Consider the following 14,120-nt stretch of genomic DNA (forward strand, 5'->3'; position numbering starts at 1 on the left):
TGACTGCTCAGCGTCATACACAAACACGCCCAGTTAAAAACACAATACACGCCCAGTTGGACAGAACGAAAAAAAAACGCCCAGTTGTCCATTTCAAAGCTCATTTGCATATATATAAAATAGCTCATAACTTGGCCAACAACGTTACTGTTATCTACATTGCAGCGCCGATCACATGCAATAGGAGATAGGGGTTTGAGAATCTGGATACAGAGCCTCTTTAAATAGTAAAAAAAGAATCAAATAATATAGGCATTCTTATCACTGTAGTTCAACTGCCATCTCTTTAAATTTAAAACATTAGTAAAACCAATACTGACATCAAAGTTCTCACTGCTGTTATTCTTGTATCCTACAACCACTTTATTACAGCAATACAATAAATTATTTATGGTGAAAACATCCATTTTAGAAGTAGTAGCGTTCCAGTTACAAACTTTAAGGAGCCCAATCCCCAAAACTGTAGCTTATAGCAGCCTGAATTCTGCACGTACAGCGGAAGGGCAAAGGCTGTCATTAAACAGCAATAGTCTGCTGACGGGCTGACCAGAAAGCAGAAGGGAATTTGAGGTTTGGTGCTAGGAACATTCCATGCATAAGAACACATCATGCAGGTGATGTATATTATACAGGTCAGTTGATTTTGGTTTTAAATATAGCAATATTATATAAGGTAAGGTTAACACATTCTTTTTAATGCAATGGGATACTACAGAACATGCTCTCAACATAATACATTTTTATCCTACATATTAAAATTTGGCAAAATCATAAAAGGAACAGCTTTAACAGACATGTATAAATACAGTTTTCTCCTCCTATAAGGGCACACCACCTTCTCCAATGGGAAATTTCACCTTCAACAATTTAATCAAAACAACTTTTTTTCAATTAGGTCTTAAGGTTGACGAACATTAACAACTTTATTGCAGGTTATATGTGTAGCAACTAAAAATTTGATTTTTGTTACTCAATGTAAAATCCTTTCCTCGTCACGTTCATCAGGGGACATAGAGTTGACCATGGGTATAGCTGCTGCCACTAGGAGGTGGACACTAAAAAGTAAAGGGTCCTCTTACCAGCTATATCCCTCCAGCAGGCACGGAGCTAAGCTAGTTAGTTGTAAGCAAGTAGTTATTTTTTTTGTTGGTTCTACTTCTACCACTTCGAGCAAACGTTGTTGCAAAGATGTATTGGTGGAGCACCATAACATACGGACGTTATAAATTCCTAAGAGTAAGAGCTCAGAACACGTATGCACAAAAATGTATGCCAATTATAGTTAGGTAGCCCAGAAACTTCTAGAATCTAAGGATTTGCCATCTGTTTTGTATGGGGAAACTAGAAACCAAATCGACTAATTAGAAATATTAGATAGTTAAAGAAAGCAGAGCTCATCTGGAACTGAAGTGTCCAGGAACCCTGCACTACTCATTAGAACTTTTTGGTGTTTAAAAAAACCAAAAACAAAACCAGCGGGGCTCTCCCCAGATAGGCCAGATGATTACTCAGAAAAAGGAAGTAAATAGATAAAACATAAAAGCAGCTATTTTTTAGATATGTATCCTTTGCCCTTAAAGAGGCTCTGTCACCAGATTATAAGTGCCCTATCTCGTACATAATGTGATCGGCGCTGTAATGTAGATAACAGTGGTTTTTATTTTGAAAAACTATCATTTTTATGGCAGTTCTGAGCAATTTTAGATTTATGCTAATTAGTTTCTTAAAGAGCAACTGGGCGTGTTTTTACTTTTGACCAAGTGGGTGTTGTAAAGATGTGTATGAGGCCGACCAATCAGTGACCAATCCGATTCATACACTTCGCATTGTTCCAGCCCAGATTCTTTCACTGCACAATCACACTGTGATGTGGATCATGCTGGGCTGAAACAATGAGAAGTGTATGACGCTGATTGGTCAGCGTCATACACTTCTCTGTACAACGCCCAGTTGGTAAAAAGTAAAAACAAGCCCAGTTGGTCTTTAAAGGAAGTGTCACCAAATTTTTTTTTTATATATCAGTTTTATGTTAGGGTTTTATTAAAAACGTTAATACTTGTGTGTTTGTGTGTTACTTTTTTCTATTTTTACACTTTTTCTTCCCTATGGGGGCTGCCATTTTTTTTTCCATTTCTGTGTGTCGATTAACGACACATACAGACATGGAATACGGCAGCTCCAGTCCCATAGGGACTGCGAACGGGGCCCATTCCATCCACTATGGTGTACACCGTGTGTGTGGGAACGGCGCATGCGCCGCTCCCACACAGTCCAATCTGAAATGCGCGCCGTCCGGCGCCATTTTCCTGTGGACCAGAAGTCGCGGCCGGGCAGTAAGACTACTACTTCCGGTCGTGGCTTCCGGACTTGTGCACATGGAGCAGCGGCGGCGGCAGCGGACGGAGCGGCGGCGACTGGAGCAGGTAAGTGATTTCTATGTATGTTCGTGTTTCAGTGTGTTTTACTAGTGTATGTAAACCTTCTACACTGTGTTAGCTCAAAAAATGGCGACACACAGTGTAGGAGGTTAGACCGTTCAAACCCCTCGTTTCTCCCGGCACTAGCCAGGATAAAGGAGGGGGGGATTCTGAGAGCTCACTAGAACGAGGGATTTTTTCCCTATTTTGCAGCATAAAGCAATGTGGTTGCTTTACCACATGCAATGCTGCAATTTTGGGAATTGCTCCATCTAGTGACCAGTGCTGGGAAATATTATAAATTGAATCCAATTTAGAATATTTCCTGACTAGTGAAAAAAAATAAAAAAAATTAGAACAATGTTTAATCACCTACACACTAATAGTTTAACTAAAAAAAAAAAAAAAAAAAAAAAAAAATCATGTTTTGCTGGCAACACATTCCCTTTAAGAAATGAATTAGCATAAATCTAAAATTGCTCATAACTTGGTCAAAAATGATCATTTTTCAAAATAAAAACTACTGCTGTTCTCTACATTACAGCGCCGATCAGATTATGTAGGAGATAGGGAATATATAATCTGGTGACAGAGCCTCTTTAAGTAAACTATCTGTATTCACTTAGCGGTGTGTGGACCTATTTATTCACGCAATCTTTGAATCTGTTGTAAAAGTAGTATTTGTACAAAAGCAGTACGAGAAGCATATAATGGAAATACTGATACAAAGAACAATAAGGGCAAAGCCACACGTGGCGGAATTGCTCTTGAATTCCGCTGCGGACACTCCGCAGCGTTAATCCGCAGCGGAGCCGTTTCTCCATTGACTTCCACTTCTATTTAGTAGGGTTCGTTTAGACGAGGCTGAAAATTCCGCTGCGGAGCATAGGCTGCGGTGCGGAATTTGGTGTCCGCAGCATGCAATGGATGTTGCAGAGTTGTGGCTAACGGGTTGCGGACTCATGGCGGAATTTCTCCATTGACTTCAATGGAGATTCTAATTTCCGCAATGAAGTCCGCAGCTGTCATGCACATGTTATGTGTGCTGCGGATGCGTCTTGCTTTTTTGACATAACATTTCTTCATTCTGGCTGGAACTATGTATTTCTAGGTCTACAGCCAGACTGAGGAAGTCAATGGGGCTCCCGTAATTACGGGAGCGTTGCTAGGAGACGTCAGTAAATAGTCACTGTCCAGGGTGCAGAAAGAGTTAAGCGATCGGCAGTAACTGTTTCTGAACCCTGGACAGTGACTACCGATCCCAATATACAGCAACCTGTCAAAAAAATAGAAGTTCATACTTACCGAGAACTCCCTGCTTCTGTCTCCAGTCCGGCTTCCCAGGATGACGTTCCAGTCTAAGTGACGGCTGCAGCCAATCACAGGCTGCAGCGGTCACATGGACTGCCGCGTCATCCAGGGAGGTCGGGCTGGATGCCGAAAGAGGGACGCGTCACCAAGACAACGGCCGGTAAGTATGAAATTAGTTTATTTTCACTAGGGAAAGTGCTGGCCCTTCTCTCTATCCTGCACTGATAGAGAGAAGGGAAGGACTTTTACCGCAGTCCGCAGCAGCTAGTCCGCATCAATTTACTGCACATTTTGGGCAGATCCGCCACAGAATCTGCAACGCAGATTCTGTGCGGCATTGATGCGGACAGTTGCGGAGGAAATCCGCCACGTGTGGGCATGCCCTAAGACTAATAAGAACCATTTGTGAAAAGAAAAAGAAAACTGCTAAAGAGGAGAAAACGCCCCTACTACCCGAGGAAATCTAACCTGGGTGGGTGATGTCCCCCCCCCCCCCCAATGAATGTGGTAAAAAAAATAAAGATTCTACGGTAACAAAAATAAAATTTTCCCGTCTGTATCATTGGGGGAACACAGAGTGGTCACCGTGGGGCGTTTAAGAGCAGTCCCTGGGGTTGGACAATTAACAGAAAAAAAGTTTGCGGTTAATGTACCTGCAGAACCTTGCGACCCAGAAAGGAGTCAGAAGACGTGAAGGTATGCACCCTATAGAATTTTGAAAAGGTGTGAAAAGAGCGCCATGTAGCGCCACACACACCTGCAGACCTGAAGCTCTGTGCTGAACTGTTCAAAAAGAGGTTAGGACCATGTCCTCGGGGTGAAATGCTGACATCACCTTCGGAAGAGAAGAAAGTACTAGGCGGACCACCACTTGGTCTTGGTGCATAACCAGAAACGAAGACTTGCAAGATAAAGCCTTCAATTTGGAGACCAGCTGAATGGAGTCAATGGCCACCAGATAAGCCACTTTCCAAGACAGGAAAAAGAGGGAAATACTGTCAAGAGGCTCAAAAATGGGGGACTCAAGCAGAGACTCGCCCATTAAGCGAGCTGAGGGCCAAACCCATATCCAGCTACCCCAGGAGGAAGACCAGAAGGAACTACGGTTTAAATGGTCTCTCTTTAGCGGAAAAAAAGCTTTCCAAAGTGCGGTGGTAAATTCAGAATGACTAAGGTTTCCCTGCTTTTAGCATTTTCTGGATGATCAAACCATGAGTTCTCTGTACAGCAGCTACAACAGCCAAGCTGTTAAACGAAGCGTATCTAAACTTGGGTGGAAGAGTGGACCTTGGTAGAACAGGTCGTCTATGAGGGGAGAAGATGTCAAGGTGTGTTGGCTATGAGTGACACCACTATGGCGAAACCAGTTACTGCAGGGCTAAATTGGGGCGAGAAGAATCACTGGTATACCCTCCGCTATGTTCTTATAATTTGGGGGAAGGAAAGATGTATGAGAACTCAAACTACCAGCAGGTCTTGAGCCTGGGCCACAAATACAGGAAGTTTATGATAGAGTGGAGGCCATAAGGTCCATGTCCAGGAGAGCCCACCAGGAACAGATTGTATCAAATACCTCCAGATGAAGGACCCACTCACCATGTGGGTTATGGGTGGGTAAATGGGTTGAAGGTCTCGATATGTAAACAGGATAGTTGTATTATGTTCAGTATAACAAACGGCCACCACCCCCACTTCTCCCTTAGGAGTGCCATTACCCATTGAGCGCCATGAGAAAGAGCACACTCGACGCGAGACAAAAAGCGACCTCTAGGTAAGTAACTCAAGGGCCCGCAGCCTAGCGACGCCGGAAGCATAGTTAATGGGGCCTGTCATGGATCAACGTAGTGTTCAGCGATCATCCGAAATGGAGTAACGGCGGAAAGGGGGTGGCCATCTAAGAAGGTGCCCTAGCCATTGGATAATGCCCGCTATGGCATCACGAGATGTCAAAACGTGAAAAAAACTGAGGAATGTGGCCAGAGGGGACCGGTAATGGCCGGGTAGTGCCCAGGAGCTACTGAGAAGATGCGGAAGTACACAAGGGGGGGGGGGGATACACAAGGGGGGAATAAAAAGCGGATACTTCCCCTTATATACCTACCTCTCTAGATAATGCCATGTCCCCTAGGAGAGAGAGGGAAAAATTAGGATGAAAAGTGAATTGGCCTGTGATTAACCATGCGCTGGCATAGATTAGAGGGTCTGCTATACCACAGTTTCTTTTTAAAACAGGAAAGACATCAGTGAGTTTAGGCTGCATTGTTCTCCCTTCTTTATTCGGTAACAGGGTGATCTAGTCAGCCTTGTATTCCCAGCCTAAATGGGAGAAATAAAAAAAGATGTACCAGCAGAACAGGTAGCTTTGCCTCTGAGACATTAAGATAAAAACTGGTTTAGCTCAGTGCCTGCAGATATAGCTGGTAGGAGGAGATATCACTTTTACTTTGTTTCCTTCGCTATATCCACGGTCATCTGTGTCCCCCAATGGCAACGAATTCTGAAAAAAAAACTTCTTAAAAAGCCAACATAGAACATTTTGGGCCAGTTTATCAAAACAGTCTAGCCATTAATATATTTTTTTTTTAATCAAATCTTTATTTTTTGAAGAGAGACAGAAGTTGCAATAGGAATACACGTCAACAAGTTACAATGTAATTACAAAACAAACATGTTCCACGTAACAAGAAGCAGCAAGTACTTATTGACACCATATAATAAATTGATTTTTAATCCCAGTGCCATGTTCATTTTTCCTGAACAGTTTCACAAGCTGAGCACTGATTGGTTACAATGGGCAACAAGGCCAGTCTGACAGTTTTGATAAATGAGGCCTTCTATTTTTATTTTTTTAAAGGTTTATTAGTAAAAGTGACACATTTGAAATGTAGAAACCAGACAGAAATAAGATTCCTTACATGAATAAAATGTATCTGCCAGCATATAAGAAAAAACAAAACCACAACAACAAAACCACAATAAACTTGTAGGACACTCATCAAGATACATCTTTTAGTCTGAAAAACGAGGGGGGTCATACTTAAGATAAAAAATATACAGAACAAAGTGACTTCCTAGATTTCAGTAGTCTGCAGGTATCCTGTGAAATGGAAAAAAAAAAAAAGGAAAAGAAAAGTAAATAAAAAAGGCTGAATATTTGAAAACATCATGGCATGAAATTCACTAAGTACAGAAGTGGTCCAACCAGGCCTGCAAGAATCCCCTTAACAAAAATCACTGCCAATCCCTCTGTCTCCATATACCAAGTGACAAATCATTTAACATTTCAACACACAAGAGCTCTATTGGCATCAGATGTTCTTGAAATGTTTGGTAACAGAAAATATATTGTGATGCCCAAGTTGCAAACAAAGGGTTGAGAACGAAGGCAAACACTAGTGGGTGTAGGAAGAGTCAATAGGAAACCACAAATTCAGAATCAGCTCACAGGTGTGGACTGGACAAAAATTCATTTGGCAGTGATAGGCCAATAAAAGCAGGATACTGGCATAATACCGATAGTCTCAATGTTTTTCTACACAAGTGTATAAACACTCATTTTTACCATAGTCTAGCACCACCGTCAATAGATAGCAGACAGACTATAAGTAACCATTGGTTGAATGCGAATGAAAGCAAGCTGCTCGTGATGAAGAAAAAGAAAAGCACACAAAATGTGCCAGTAACTCATTTCTCAGATACACGGTTTAAAAGTGAAAATTCTCTCATTAATCCACATCTTCACCTGCTTCTTTTAAAGGACACGTGGAGCACAGGAGGAACGCAGTTTGTTTTTTAAAAAAATCTGCAAGCTTACCTACTCATTTGGCAATTTTCTGCTTGTACATTTGAATCATTCTTTGACAAAAAGCATCAAAGTTTGTAGACTCGCCAGCCTCCTTTACGTCAGCACCCAAGCCCTCTCCAGCAGAGACTGCGCCCCTGAAAAAGTGGCAAAGGACAAAACAAAACTTTTTAACACAGCCAGTGAATAGCTTTTTAACGTGGACAGGATGCGACACAAAATATATGCTTTAGAAAACTTCTGTGAAATCTCAGACAAGTTAAAGTACAGCTCTAAAGAGGAAATCCAGGCTAAACACCACTCGGAGTTGTCAGTGGAAGCCTTTGGTAGGAGTCTCCGACCCCAGTTGATCGCCAAACCGCTTTGGAATCCCTGGAAATGTAACAGTTTATAGCTCCATTGAATACAATGAGGTGCATGCCTTGTGTAGGAGATCCCAATCTAATGTGACAGAAATCCTACATTTATTCTACTTGGTAAGCATAGTAAGACGTAACAAACGTGAGGAGAAAATGTACTACTGCACAAGAACCTTTGAGTCACTGGCCAAAAATTTCCAAGGATGCAGAAAAACCCAAGGATGCAGTGATAAAGGCTTTTTGGGTATAGCCACGTCTGTGGGAAGACTACATTATATGGATTTAAAGAAGAGTACAAAGAAACTGCTACAGACAACAAACATGTAAAGTAAACCTATTATGCAACATACACGTTTATGGGATTTTTGATGCCCGATCCACCGGAGCCAAGTCCATCACCTTCTTGCCAGCCCATCTTACTCAACATCTGAAAACCTTTATTCTGTTGGGTAAGCTTCTTATTGGCAAACTCTAAATCCACTGGTTTCTTGAACATAAAGCAAGAAAAAGGGCTACAATGAATAAAAACATTTCACATTAGGCCACTGAGAATGTTGGTATAGGTGCCACCAGATAATTGTAGTTCAACAGAAAAATACTTTGTCTGGAAGGCAGAGCCATTATTTCAGCAAGAAAATTTGTCTACCACCATCAGTTCTTATGGTAAACATATGGCTAGGTAGGTGCTTTCTTATTTAGGGCAGGATGCTCTTCAACAAAGCGAAAACAAAACCTACACATACAAACATAAAAACTACAAAATAAATATTGGAAGAGATGTGATGCATGGTAAAGCTATGTACAGTAGTGTTCCAAACAAAACAAAAAAAAAATAGCAGTCCAACATCATTAACTTGATACATTTTTTTGGTAGATGTGATATTTCTACATAGCAAATAATTTACTTGTAGGTGTGGTAAAAAAACCCAGAGCCAACAAATAGGACCTGCGTGCCGCTCATTCTGAGTAAATGAAAGAAGCTTGTTCAAAATAATAGCAGAAAGGAGCTAAATTGGTGAAGTCATTCATTCTGTGGAATAACAGGTGTAAATTTTGGCCCTGGTTTAAAGAGGCTAAGTCACCACATTCTAAGTGGCCTATATTGTACATGAAGTGATCGGCGCTGTAATGTAGATTACAGCAGTGTTTTTTATTTAGAAAAACGATCATTTTTGACGGAGTTATGATCTATTTTCGCTTTATGCTAATGAGTTTCTTAATGACCAACTGGGCGTGTTTTACTATATGGCCAAGTGGGCGTTGTGGAGAGAGAGGAGTGTATGACGCTGACCAATCAGCGTCATACACTTCTCTCCATTAATTTACACAACACATAGCGATATAACTATATCGCTATGTGCAGCCACATAAACACACAAGAACATTACTGCAGTGTCCTGACAATGAATATACACTACCTCCAGCCAGGACGTGATGTTTATTCAGAATCCTGACACTTCGCTAATACAATCCCGACACTACAGCACAGCAAGCGTAATCTTGTTTGAAATGACCGTTTACAGCGTAATCTCGCGAGATTACGCTTGCTGTGCTGTAGTGTCGGGATTGTGTTAGTGAAGTGTCAGGATTCTGAATAAACATCACGTCCCGGGCTGGAGGTAATGTCTATTCATAGTCTGGACACTGCAGTAACATTCTAGTGTGTTTATGTGGTTGCACATAGCGATATAGCTATATCGCTATGTGCTGTGTAAATGAATGGGGAGAATTGTAGGACGCTGATTGGTCAGCGTCATACACTCCTGTGTACAACGCCCACTTGGCCAAAAAGTAAAACACGCCCAGTTGTTCATTAAGAAACTCATTAGAATAAAGCTAAAATAGGTCATAAGTCGTCAAAAATGATCATTTTTCTAAATAAAAAACTCTGCTGTAATCTACATTACAGCGCCGATCAAATCATATACAATATAGGCCACTTATAATGTGGTAACAGAGCCTCTTTAAGGTAGGAGGATGGCAAATGTTGGTTATAGTGCATTTCCTTCTGAAATACTGGGGAAAATGGGTCGTTCCATACATTGTTCTGATGAAAGACGGACTTTGACTAAAGAGTTGATTGGAGAGGGAAAAACCTATAGAGAAATGCAGCAAATTATAGGCTGCTCAGCTAAAATGATCTGAAATGTCTTGAAGCCATCAAAACCTGAAAGACGTGGAAGGAAGCGGGGAACTACTGTTCGAATGGATCGAAGAATAGTCAAAATGGCAAAGGCTCAGCCAATGATCACCACCAGATCTGAAGTTACCAGTGAGTACTGCTACAATCAAAAGACGATTAGGTGAAGCCAAGTTACCAGCAAGAACTCCCCGCAAAGTCCCGTTGTTGAAAAAAACACATGTCCTGAATAGGTTAAACATTGCCAAGGAACACATTGACTGGTCCAAAGAGAAACGGCACAACATTTTGTGAACTGATGAAAGCACAATTGTTCAGTATGACAGTATGTCAGACGACCCCCGAGCACTGAATTTAAAGAGGCTCTGTCACCAGATTTTCAAACCCCTATCTCCAATTGCAGCAGATCGGCGCTGCAATGTAGATAACAGTAACGTTTTGTTTTTTTTCGAAAACGAGCATTTTTGGCCAAGTTATGACCATTTTTATATTTATGCAAATGAGCCTCTTATGTACAACTGGGCGTGTTTAAAGTTATGTCCAAGTGGGCGTGTAGTGTGTGTGTACATCTGGGCGTTTTTACTTCTTTTACTAGCTGGGCGTTGTGAATAGAAGTGTATGATGCTGACGAATCAGCATCATCCACTTCTCTTTGTTACCACCCAGCTTCTGGCAGTTCACAGACACACAGCGTGTCCTCGTTCATCCGACGCGATGAAGTTCCTGTGGGAGGAAGTGAGTGACGTCACAGCGTGATCTCGCGAGGACACGCTGTGTGTCTGTGCACTGCCAGAAGCTGGGTGGTAACGAATAGAAGTGGATGATGCTGATTAGTCAGCATCATACACTTCCATTCACAACGCCCAGCTAGTAAAGCAAGTAAAAACGCCCAGATGTTACACACACACACACACACACACACACACACACAATACACGCCCAGTTGTACTTAAGAAAGGCTCATTTGCATAAATATAAAAATGGTCATAACTTGGCCAAAAATGCTCGTTTTTGAAAAAAAACAAAAAACTTTACTATTATCTACATTGCAGCGCCGATCTGCTGCAATAGGAGATAGGGATTTGAAAATCTGGTGACAGAGCCTCTTTAAGCCACAGTACACTGTGAAGACAGTAAAGCATGGTGGTGTAAAAATCATAATATTGGGATGTTTCTCATACTATGGTGTTGGGCCTATTTATCGCATACAAGGAATCATGGATCAGTTTGAACATCTCAAAATACATGAGGAAATCATGTTGCCCTATGCCGAAGAAGAAATGCCCTTGAAAGGGGTGTTTCAACAAGACAATGACCCAAAACACACCAGTAAGCGAACATCTTTGTTACAGACAAACAGGATTGAGGTAATAGGGTGTCCAGCCCAATCTCTATCTCAATTCCATAGAGAACTTACGGGGTGACAAAAAAAATTTGTTTTTTGAGGCAAAACCCAAAAATGCAGAACTGTGGAATGTCGTCCAATCTTCCTGGACTGGAATACCTGTTCAGAGGTGCCAGAAGTTGGTTGACTCCATGCAACACAGATGTCAAGCAGTTCTCTGAAACAAGGCTTATGCTGAACAAATATTTGTTCAGTAAAGTGAAATCGGAAAAAAAAATTCAGTTTGTACATAAAATTGAGTTTTTAAAGAAAAATGCTGGCACGGCTATTTTTTTGAACAGCAGAATATTCCTTTTTATTTACTTTCTGTAAAGGATTAACACAAACTGGATACATTTTGTTATTTGGAATTGAATGTGTAGTATTGCCAGTGCATTTGCATTTAGGCATAATGATTTTTCACTTTATTTGCTTTTGTTTAAACGTACTGCTATTTTTTTTTTTTAACACTACTGTACATGAGGGGTCTATTGCTGTACATATTTCAACATATTCAAAAGGATTATCATCTAAGAAATAAAGCATACCCACTTGCACCTCCTACAGAACGTCCCACCTAAAAACCTTAAAAATAGTTCCAGGATGATCTATTAAATACAGCAAAATGCCTTATTGTGCTCGACTGAAAGAAAAAAAACTCACCCCATCTTTTCATGATCTAGGGCCACAGGATTAAAGATGTTCGCATTATGGAATATTAACCCGTTTTTACGGCGGCCACTAATGGGCTTTATTCTGATGCAATAGCCTTTTTACGGCGCTGCATCGGAATAAATAAACAGAGCAGGGAGCCGTTAAATCTCCCTGTTCTCAGCTGCCAGAGGTAGCTGAGGGTTGGGGGCAGCCCTGCTCTAACGGGTGAGATTGATATCAGTATCGATCTCACCCGTTTAACCCCTCAGGTGCGGCGCTCAATAGCGAGCGCCACATCTGAGTGGTTTTGGAGAGATAGGGAGGAAGCTCCCTCTCATCCCACCGACACGCGGCGATAAGACCGCCGAGTGTCTGTGTCTTCTATGGCAGCCGGGGGGTCTAATAAAGGCCCCCAGGTCTGCCTGTAGTGTATGCCTGCTAGGTCATGCCAGGGGCATGACCTAGCAGATGCCTGTCCGTTTTACACGGACAGGCACTAATACACTGCAATACAAAAGTATTACAGTGTATTATAAATGCGATTGGATAATCGCATAGTCAAGTCAAGTCAAAAAAAAAAAAAAAATTAACCACCCACTTTTTCCCCTTACAAATTGCTTTATTATTAAAAAACAAAATAAAGTAAAAAAGTTACACATATTTGGTATCGCCGCAACCGTAACGACCTCAACTATAAAACTTATTACATCATTTAACCCGCACGGTGAACGTCGTAAAAAATAAAATAAAAAACCTGCAAAAATTGCTGTTTTCTTTGAATCCAGCCTTAAAAAAAAAGTGAAAAAAAGTGATCAAAAACTTGCATCTACTCCAAAATGGTACCGATAAAAACTACAAGTCGTCCCGCAAAAAAAAAAGCCCTCCTACAACTGCATCGGCGAAAAAAAATAAAAAATTTATGGCTCTTCCAATATGGAGACACCAAAACAAATAATTTTGAAAAAAAATAAGTGTTTTCACTGTGTAAAAGTAGTGAAACATACAAAATCTATATAAATTGGTATTATTGCAATCGCAACAACTTGCTGTGTGTTATTTATACCACACGGTAAACGGCGTAAATTTAGGATGCAAAAAAGTGTGACAAAATTTCAGGTTTTTTTTCTATTCCCCCATAAAAAGATAATCAATAAATTCTATGTACCCCAATATGATGCTATTAAAAATTACAACTTGTCCCGCAAAAAAACAAGACCTTATACAGCGATGTCAACGCAAACATAAAAAAAAGTTATAGCTCTTTGAATGAGAATATGCAAAAACGTAAAAAATGGCTTGGTCATTAAGGTTGAAAATAGGCTGGTCATTAAGGGGTTAAAGAAGACCTCCAGTGGTAAAAAACTTTCCATGTCTGCTTTCCCACCCGACTCTATACCTCCCTACAAAAAGTATGTACAGTATACATAGAAGTGTTGCCTTGTCTGCGCTTAGAAAAAGCCTCCATCTTGATTCTTAGACACCTCCCGCTTTCCTCTCTCTCTGCTTTGCTATCAATCCCATGATGCTTTAGCAGAGCATCACATGAGCAGTAAAGACCATACAATTCCTGTATGCGGGGGGAGGGGGCACACTGATTATCATTCTCTCTTTATTCTCCTAAATAAGCTGAGAAACTATAAGTATGCAGACAGGGAGGCTGCCCTATATTCTTCTACATTATACCTGTGTCACAGAAACCTAAGTATCAGCAGCCATGCAAAACTAGTGTGGTACAGGAGCTGGTGAAGCCTGTGATGGCATTCACACTGCTGCTAAGCAACCATCCCAGTCTGATATATAGGGATAGAAGCAGCAAGAAAAATAACAGGTGAGAGACTGACACATGGAATACCATAATGGTGCACATGATAGTTTAGTTTTGGCCTGAGTATCCCTTTAACGGTTAGTCTTAACAACACACTGGATCGCCTTAACTGCTTCCCGACCGCCCACTGTATATTCACGTCTGCGCTTGCTGGGCTTTGTGCAGCGCCGACGTGAATTCACGGTGGGTGTTAAAAGCGCGATCTGGGTGTCTCAGAGTAGCGCCGAT

General features: G+C 41.2%; 1 protein-coding gene across 3 annotated transcripts in view; it reads right to left on the reverse strand.

The window, feature by feature from the left end:
* Positions 1–3,828: 3,828 nt before the first annotated feature.
* The window catches only part of LOC142648736 (SURP and G-patch domain-containing protein 2-like), an 84,700-nt gene continuing 74,408 nt past the window's right edge, over positions 3,829–14,120 (reverse strand). For 2 of the 3 annotated variants that reach the window (XM_075825472.1, XM_075825471.1), the window contains exons 9-11: positions 8,240–8,376; positions 7,543–7,667; positions 3,829–6,825 (exon numbers count right to left, since the gene is read on the reverse strand). In XM_075825472.1, coding sequence (XP_075681587.1) covers positions 7,547–7,667; positions 8,240–8,376 — 258 coding nt within the window. In that variant the 3' untranslated portion in view covers positions 3,829–6,825; positions 7,543–7,546. Of the gene's footprint in view, positions 6,826–7,542; positions 7,668–8,239; positions 8,402–14,120 lie in introns of those variants that run through there. The other variant, XM_075825473.1, reaches the window with a different exon arrangement.

The sequence above is a fragment of the Rhinoderma darwinii genome, chromosome 1, assembly GCF_050947455.1.
Source record: "Rhinoderma darwinii isolate aRhiDar2 chromosome 1, aRhiDar2.hap1, whole genome shotgun sequence".
Classification (NCBI taxonomy): domain Eukaryota; kingdom Metazoa; phylum Chordata; class Amphibia; order Anura; family Rhinodermatidae; genus Rhinoderma; species Rhinoderma darwinii.